Below are 7,971 nucleotides of genomic sequence, written 5' to 3'. Positions count from 1 at the left end.
GGAATGAATCGCCAGAGGACGCGATGACACCGTCGGCTGTCCGGTAAATGCGTCAAGTCGACGCGGCCGCCTGTCCTGTACGCCGCTCCAAAAACTTCAGCGACTCATTCCCTGTCAAAGCCTGCTTGAAAAAAAAAAAAAAATCATACTTTTTTTTTTTTAATCCAAAACTCGCAAACCCTCTGAGGACTTACTCGTTTTCCTCCAACATTCCGGCAGGTGCGCTGACAGCAAGCCAGTGACGAGTCGGGCTAGATCTCCCACGGGCCACACTGTGTGGAAGTGGAAGCTGGCGGGCAGGCGCGAAGGCAAGCCCCGCCCTCCTTCCACCGACTGACCTCATTTTCCGAGTCGACCCCAGCGGCTGCTTGAATTTAAAGGGGCGGGAGCTTGTCAAATGTTGCCGACGCCGACTTGCTTCTTTCAAGCTGCGACTAGTCGTCGCAGCTTGGCAAGATTGTGCACTTGCGAACGTCTTCCATTGAAATCAATTGAAATGCCATGTGTGCATTCGGGAACCCCACAATCACATTTTGGTTGCCTATTTTTATTGCGGGAGAATATGGCGATTTTAACATATGCAAGCATCAAAACTCACGAATTGACTGAGGAAATAAAATCTTTTTTTAGAAGGTGTTATCATAACCATACATGCTGTGACTTTTTGGTGGAGGGTCTAGTGAGTGACGCCTATTGCCGCGTGCTTCGGTCAGTGTTGGTCTCTCCTCCATGCTCACTGCAAGCGTTTTCATGTTGATTGTGGGCTTGGCTGTTTTTGCCCACTCAATAAATGTCTGAAGGCACATCAGCGACGGCAGCTCGACTTTCTTTTTCTTTTTCCACTTCACTCAAGCGGTGGCATATCTGACATTCACTCATAACCAGCGGAGTGCATTTGATGCCTCATTCATCAACGCCGCCGTCCCCCGCCCCACTCAGATGGATGCTCGGGGCCCCATCAAATTCACACATTTAGTAAATGAGCACTCCGTGCAGTCGAGGCTATATATCTTAGCAGCTCTGTAATAACGTCTCAAAGTGGAGCGCAGACTTCCGCCGATGCCGGCACATTCCATTTCCGTGTTTGTTTTGGCTGTGAGCAGGCAACGTCCTTATTCTTGCCCGATGACCAACACATGGGAGGTGCCATGAGGCCGCTCACGAGTGGACAGTGGCGTCGGTAACAGTGTTATTCAAACGGTGAAAATGACTTGCCGTCTCCACATTTATCCAGAGTCTCAATCAAATCTAATGATACACTTTGGGGGGGAACTTTTGTGTAATATTGTGTCATGTTTACTATCAAACTGTACATTGACGACTCAGAGGGCGTTTTTTTTTTTTTTTTTTTTTTAATAGTCCAAAGCGCAAATGAGGGCCACTCCCCGTTTGATCCAGTGTCCAGGGGTGAGATCTGTGGGCAGCTCGACTGCAATCACGTAGTTGGTAGAGTGGCCGGTAGTCGAAAGAGTCCCTGCAATGACACACGGGCACTTCAGTGTCGGCACAGATCGGTGTACCGGCCCTTGTGGTGCGGCTGGAAAACACGGAGCTGCACTTCCTAGGTCACGAAACGTGAGCCGCGCTCTGACGTCTGTCTATTTTGGTGTGAGTAACGGAGCCGCAGCACAAGCTCGTACGACCTGAGCCGCATGCGCGCGCTGGTTTAAGCCCACTTGATGGCGGCGCCGCGCGCGTGTTCAGATACTGACCGGCTCGCGTGAGGGTCTTGTAAATGGGGCAGATGTAGATGCCGGCGGTGGGAGCTTTACGGTTGGGAGTGGGGATGAGCCAGATGGCGGCCATTTCTGTGTAGAGCTCCTTGGCCCTGGACTCCGTGAGGCGAGCGGCATCATTATCCCAGCGAGCGCCCTCGATGAATAAGCCGTTGATGTAGCAGCCCGTGTCTGGCTTCTCGTCGATATCGCACACGGCTCTCAGCACAACCTGGGCCAGACAAACCCCGATCAGAAGGCTTGCAAAAAGAGCTGCGGGACAGGCGAAAAGAAACCGACCAAATGCAAGCGACTCGGCGGAAAGAAACGAATCATCGCGTTAAACAACTGAGCCGACGTGAGCGTAATTGCGCGGAGACATGAAACCCACGGCTACGGGTCTGACCTGGAAGTCAAATCCGATGGTGTCGATGGAGATGCCGAAGCGCCGGGCATAGTTCTGTAGGGTTCCGGTCAGAAAGGCTTGAGGGAAGTAGAAGCCGCTAATCCAGAACACGGGTGGAATGCCCTTTGCGATCCATCCTTGAAGGAAGCGGATCCTCTGCAGCAGGTCCGACACCCAGGAGGCCAGAGGCTTCAGCGACGGGTAGGCCTGCGGGGACACGCAAAACACCGTCTGTAGCGGTCTAACGGCCGGGATTGGCCGCTCCCGCCGCGGCCCGGTTGCTGTTCCCTCTCGGAGGAAGTGCATCTTGTCAAGAACTCCACACGATGGGGAAATGGTGGAATACACGACACACGCCAACCGTCACCAGTTCTTTTCGGGGGGGGGATGTGTCGTTTGATACAGTAATGATGGAGAGATGAAAATTGCACTTTTAATTTTCGTGCATTTGGGCCACAAAAGTGTCCGGTGGCTGTACTTGGTACTACATCGAGAAATAATAATGCGCACAAATGTTCATATTCTCAGGCAGTGCAAAACAACGTGGTGCCTACGTGAGTAGTGGCCTGTGGGCCTCTTCCAAAAAAAGAACTCAGCAGTGATTGGTCCTCCGCGGCGCGAGGGGAGGACCTTCTCTTGTCCCAATCGCTTCAGCTTCGGTCGTCATGGCTGCACAGCAGCCGCGCCGATAAAGCTGGACCTTTGCTCAATTTGTTCCGATTACTTCCCGTCTACTGCTTCGTTGATTGATTGGCCGATTCTGTTTATTTTTAAACAACCCAATGTTAGAAGGGGCACCGATTGGCTAGAGAGTCGAGCACATTTGCTGCACGTCTGATGGAGAACATTTGCTCGCAGATCGTGGGTCTGTCTCTGTGCAGCCCAAATGGGCCTGGTTACCGGTCCGCGGACCGGTGGTTGGGGACCAATGCTCTGGAGACCTGCTTGGAGTGATTCATGTATCAATCTGACTCATGCCAGGTTAGTTTTTACTTCCAAACTGGTTGATGATAATTGTGTAAAGCTTTTGATGTGATCAATGTCTTCACATTGATAAATTTCATGAAAATAGAGCAATTTGCTAGTTCAGAAGTGCACATTAGTCAGGCGCGTGAGATAGCTGTCCTTTTCAAAAAGGCTGGTAACCTTCCTCTGACACATCAACTCTACTGCAGTGACATCAAGACACAGAAATTACAGTTGTGTACGGTTTACAGCTGCGATACACGTCGTATCCATGAAATAACGACAAAGATGGCAAGAGGTCTCATTTGTCTTAAACATCCTACAGAGACGACCAAGGCCAAATGAAGAAATAAGAAGGAGGCAGAAATGAGAACCACCCACTGAATCATTTCCTGCACGAGCACTGCCGAGATGCCCGTCGAGCAACAGACACAACTAAAACAAAAGAGCGTAGACCGAGTTTCCCGTTTAAGGACTAAGATGACTCTTGGGCTTGGCCCTTTTTTTTTTTGCGGAAGTAACTTTGGATTGTTACACTATGGTAATAATCAGAGCAAGCTCCAAAAGTGATTGTATTGTGTTGCACTCAGGCATTGCTTTTTTTTTTCAGAACACTAAAATGTTTTGAAGTATATTAAAAAAAAAAAAAAAATCCAATCAAGAGACATTTCATCAAGAGGGTATCAAACAAGTTACGCAATCTGTGCAATGTGACCTTTGGAGCCTCATATCTTTGTGAGGATCAGACGGCTTGTAAATGAGGTGGGTGTGTGTGCGTGCGTGCGCCTTGCCTTGGCCTTCCACATATCAGGCACGCCGTTGTTAAACAGGCTGTTGGCCATCAGCTCCAGTTCCGAAGACATCACCACTAAACCTTTCAGAGCCTTCACAATATCGCAGAGACTCTGAGCGATGACCTCCAGCAAATTGTTGTATCTGAAAGGCAGATAAGATGCAAGGAGCGTTGACTGGGTCCGTCTGTGACAAGAGTTGACCCTGAACTGCTGGAGTTATTGAGCTTTCGGTTATTATTGGATTGAAAAATAGTTTGGGGTGATGATTTTCAGAGCCACGAGGACTCTTCCCGACGCCCGCCATATGTCAAAGGTGCTTGTACTAAATCATTGCGGCCACTTTCTATTCAACGTATCCTTTCCACGGGTGGGCTGAAGCATCATCATTATCAGGATAAAGACACGAGTAAAGGTTTGGACTTGTATAACAGAAGGATATGTCGAAGCTAGGTGTTTGTGTCATGAACAATTTGGGCCTGGGCCAGAGCTTTGAGCAGCAGTGCACAATCGAAACAAGTGGGTGGCCCCACTGCTTTGTTTTTCTTTCGTTTTCAGGTCCCGGAAGGTGTCAAGAGATCCCAAAGTTTCCGCCCAGATATCGCATAATAATAATAACGAACTATCCTCATTTTGAAGATAATTTGAGTTAGGCAAAAATGTGTATCATCAATGTTTCGTGTTGTGGTGAAGAATCTTCTGACCATTCCGATTTCCCTAGAAGTATTTGCGTCTCACAAGCTTGGGGAAAGTTAACCGTGAGGGTTTTTTTTTCCCCAAGAATTGCACGGTGGGCTACTTTGAGTGGCGGCGGCAACATGCAAGTCACCTATGTGAAACGATACACTTCGAATGAGGTCTGATGCCGAAGCAACGGCCGGGCGGAAGCAATGGCGTTGCAAAATGACCGCCGCTACCTGATGACCTCCTGCATGAGCACCGTGTTCATGGACTCTTCATAGAGCACGGGGTACTTTTCCACCACCTCCTGAATGTCAAAAGGCTGCGGGACCTTGACCACGATGCCCGCCACTATCTCCTCCACGATCTGCGGGACGGAAGGAGCTCGGTCACCGTCACGCACGCTCGACTGCTTGCTTCGCCGTTGACGGCAAAGCAAGCGGCTGTTAGGGAGGGAAAAGAATACCTCCTCCAGGGTCTTGCCTCCGGCGGATGCCGTTCGAGGCTGGAGGCGCAACACCGATCCCAGCAGAGCAAACGTCTCATTCTGAGCAAAGCTGATGTTGGCGTTGTCGTGGAGGCCAAAGATCTCCGGGGTATCGTTGATGGGCAGGCTGTGGACGTATGCCAGGTAACCCTGAGGCCGGACGGGAGACAAACAAAGCGGATCAGGGTCCGGGCATTCCTAGTCCGGCTCGGAATCGCTCGGCTCAAATCTCGCTCGCACTACGACAGAGCCCGCACGACCGAATCAAAGCGGCCCTTCCCACCTTGACGTCCACATTTGTCTCAATCTGCCGGTAAACCCCGGATTCCGAGTACGCGTGATCCTCTTTGAGAACGGCGGGACAGTAGAAATCTTCCAGCACGCTCAGGAGGCAGCGTCTGTCCCACTCGTCCGTCACACGGCCCCCGTAATTGATCTCCCCGGCAGTGTATTTCAGCACCTGCGCGCACGGAAAAGGCACCAGTGAGGGAAAATGGCACGGCTTGAGTTTAGAGCAGTGGAGAGGGTGAATGTTTTCTTCCTTGCTTTCTTTCTTTCTTTATCTTTTCTTTCGTCAGAAGCACAGACGGGAAGGAATGCTACGGCAGCGCCACAAACGCCGACTTGCGCTGAGGAGTGTTTGAATGGCATGTTCAATTGAAAGAAATTCCAAAGCCGTCATCCGCTTTGAAGCAGTCGGACACAACTAACGGAAGAAAGAAAGAAAACAAGAGGGTGGCCGGCGCCAGAAAACCGGATGCTCTTCAACAGGCTCGGCGCGGTCACCTTGTAAGGAATGTTCTCGTATTCGTCCAGAAACATTTTGAGTTGGCTGATGCAGATGTTCAGATCGCCGTCGGTGAACTCGTAGGGAATATTGAAGCCCAGCGGGCCAAACTTCCTTCGCTCAAGAGCAATCCCGTGGAACAAACACAGGGACAAGAGCAGCGACTTCAAGTGCGATACCTGCAGCGAACAAAACGGAGGCAACGTCGGCGTTGTCATCCAAACGGCGCTCGAGAGAGGAGCGGCGGGGGACTTGGGTGCACCTTGTTGGAGGAATTGATGAAGTCGTTGGTGAGCTTCAGGTACGTTTTCTGCAGGTTGGCCTTGATTCCTTTGGGCAGCTCGATGGTCATCTTTGTCCCATTCTGGAGAATGGACACCGGGAACCTGTTGCTGGGAAGACTCGTGAGCCACAGCCGAAAATCCTTGTGGACCTGCGACGGAGCAAACAAGCGCAGTTGGTTGCGATGGGGGGCCGAGTCCGAATGCTGATCATTTTGTGCAGTTCCAGCCCGCGGACACCTTGAGGTCGATGTTCTCGATGAGGCTCTCCAGCGACGGCATCCAGCTGGGCGCCAGGTGACAATTCTGGAAGAAGACCCACTGGCCTCTTTCCATGGCGGCGTGCATCAGGGCTTCGGCCAAGGGGCCCTGAAACCCGCAGCGAGTGGTGGAGGAGGAAGAGCGCAGCTGAAGGCGCGGGCCTTACACTGAAGCATTTGCTGCGAGCGCGTGTCCGACCTGGCCCTGGCCTAGGGAGATGGCGGTCATTTTCTTGGAGAAGTGCATGGCGTCGGCAAACTTGTAGAGGTCAGACGCCGGGTCGGTGCCCGGAGACAAAACAAAGATGAGGGGAGAGGACGGGGACGACTCCTTAAAGACCACGGCGAGGTCCGATGTCTCAAAAAAAAAGAAAAACATCTCATCAAATCAAAGGCACGCCTCCGCCAACACGAACAAAGCGTTGGAAAATGACTGCCGCCGGCGGGGTGGGTGGGGGTCGGGGGGCAAAGCGCCAATACCTGAGGTTCTATGAAGCGCTGTCCCAGCTTGGCGGAGACAAAGTCCTGGATGCCTTGGACCAGACAGTCCGCCCTCAGGCAGCGCAGAACGAGCAGCTTTTGGAAGCGGTCTAGCGCGGTGTCCCACTCTCCGGGCAGAGGCTCTCTAAAACGGACACACTGGTTGCTTACAACATATCCATGCCTCCGGCCAAGTGCGGACGAGTGACGCGGAGGCGTTGCGCTCTTTGCCTGTGAGGAATGTTGCTGTCAAAGATGTTCTTGAAGCCCGGCAGATGTCGGTCAAAAGTGGACGCCAGGTCTTTGTAAGTCTCCAGGACACTCAGGCCCAGGATGTCCTTCCTTAGGGGTGAGGCCCGCCAGCCAGCTCACGGCCGGGTTGGCCAGTTCCTGGTTGGGCATCCCTCCGGATAACAAGTTACGCCACTCGGCCTGACGACCAAAACAAAGTCCCTCGCCGTCACTCGCGTCGCGAACGCAGCATTTGCGTCGCTCCGGACAGCGAGACGGAAGAGCCGGCGGGCGCCCCGTTGGCTCACCATGTCGATCTGGCCGTCGTTCATGAGGATGCGAGCGCAAAGCAGAAAGGCAAACATGAGCTTGTGCTTCTCAAACAAGCTGCGGCACACGTTGCAGTACAGGCTGAAGGTGAAATATTCGTTGATGTTCTCGATCCGCTGCTCCACCGTGTCTGGAAGGAGACGCAGAGAGTCGGCCGGCGGGCCGACGTTTATGACACTCGGGCCGACGGCTCGGTCCGCAACGCTGCAGAGCTGAAGGAGATCGACGGCGCCTCCACCGTCTCGCTACCTGCCCTTTCGGCGTTGGCGATGCCGACCATGAAGATGCCGAGGAACCACTCCAGGGAGTATTGGTACATGGGGTCCACGTTGGACAGGTCCGACACGCAGAAGAAGAGAATCTGCGTGCGCACGGCCACCGGCACATAGGTCAGACGGGTGGCGTCGATGTCCTTCTCGGTCTCCTCTGCCACCAGCACTTTGGCCTGACAACCCGAATAATTGAAGACATCAATAAATAAATGCGCACCAGGAAAAGCGGACCGGAATCACTTTGGTAAACCCCTTAAAAAAAAAAAAAAAAAAAAAAAAAAACT

At 52.3% G+C, this 7,971-nt stretch overlaps 2 protein-coding genes across 2 annotated transcripts in view; both read right to left on the bottom strand.

Moving 5' to 3' along the window:
- mapkapk3 (MAPK activated protein kinase 3) overlaps positions 1-343 on the bottom strand; it is a 7,464-nt gene extending 7,121 nt beyond the window's left edge. Inside the window, exons 1-2 of the mRNA XM_019880465.1 lie at positions 339-343; positions 195-289 (exon numbers count right to left, since the gene is read on the bottom strand). Coding sequence (XP_019736024.1) covers positions 195-289; positions 339-343 — 100 coding nt within the window. The remainder of the gene's footprint in view (positions 1-194; positions 290-338) is intronic.
- A 163-nt stretch (positions 344-506) lies between these two features.
- dnah1 (dynein, axonemal, heavy chain 1) overlaps positions 507-7,971 on the bottom strand; it is a 32,761-nt gene continuing 25,296 nt past the window's right edge. Inside the window, exons 67-77 of the mRNA XM_019881375.1 lie at positions 6,574-6,732; positions 6,355-6,483; positions 6,096-6,266; positions 5,833-6,012; positions 5,330-5,506; positions 5,026-5,196; positions 4,796-4,926; positions 3,879-4,023; positions 2,122-2,328; positions 1,713-1,947; positions 507-1,474 (exon numbers count right to left, since the gene is read on the bottom strand). Coding sequence (XP_019736934.1) covers positions 1,353-1,474; positions 1,713-1,947; positions 2,122-2,328; positions 3,879-4,023; positions 4,796-4,926; positions 5,026-5,196; positions 5,330-5,506; positions 5,833-6,012; positions 6,096-6,266; positions 6,355-6,483; positions 6,574-6,732 — 1,827 coding nt within the window. The 3' untranslated portion in view covers positions 507-1,352. The remainder of the gene's footprint in view (positions 1,475-1,712; positions 1,948-2,121; positions 2,329-3,878; positions 4,024-4,795; positions 4,927-5,025; positions 5,197-5,329; positions 5,507-5,832; positions 6,013-6,095; positions 6,267-6,354; positions 6,484-6,573; positions 6,733-7,971) is intronic.

Source organism: Hippocampus comes, unplaced genomic scaffold (assembly GCF_001891065.2).
Source record: "Hippocampus comes isolate QL1 unplaced genomic scaffold, H_comes_QL1_v1.1 scaffold68, whole genome shotgun sequence".
NCBI classification, from domain to species: domain Eukaryota; kingdom Metazoa; phylum Chordata; class Actinopteri; order Syngnathiformes; family Syngnathidae; genus Hippocampus; species Hippocampus comes.
This window is presented reverse-complemented; position numbering and strand designations above follow the sequence as displayed.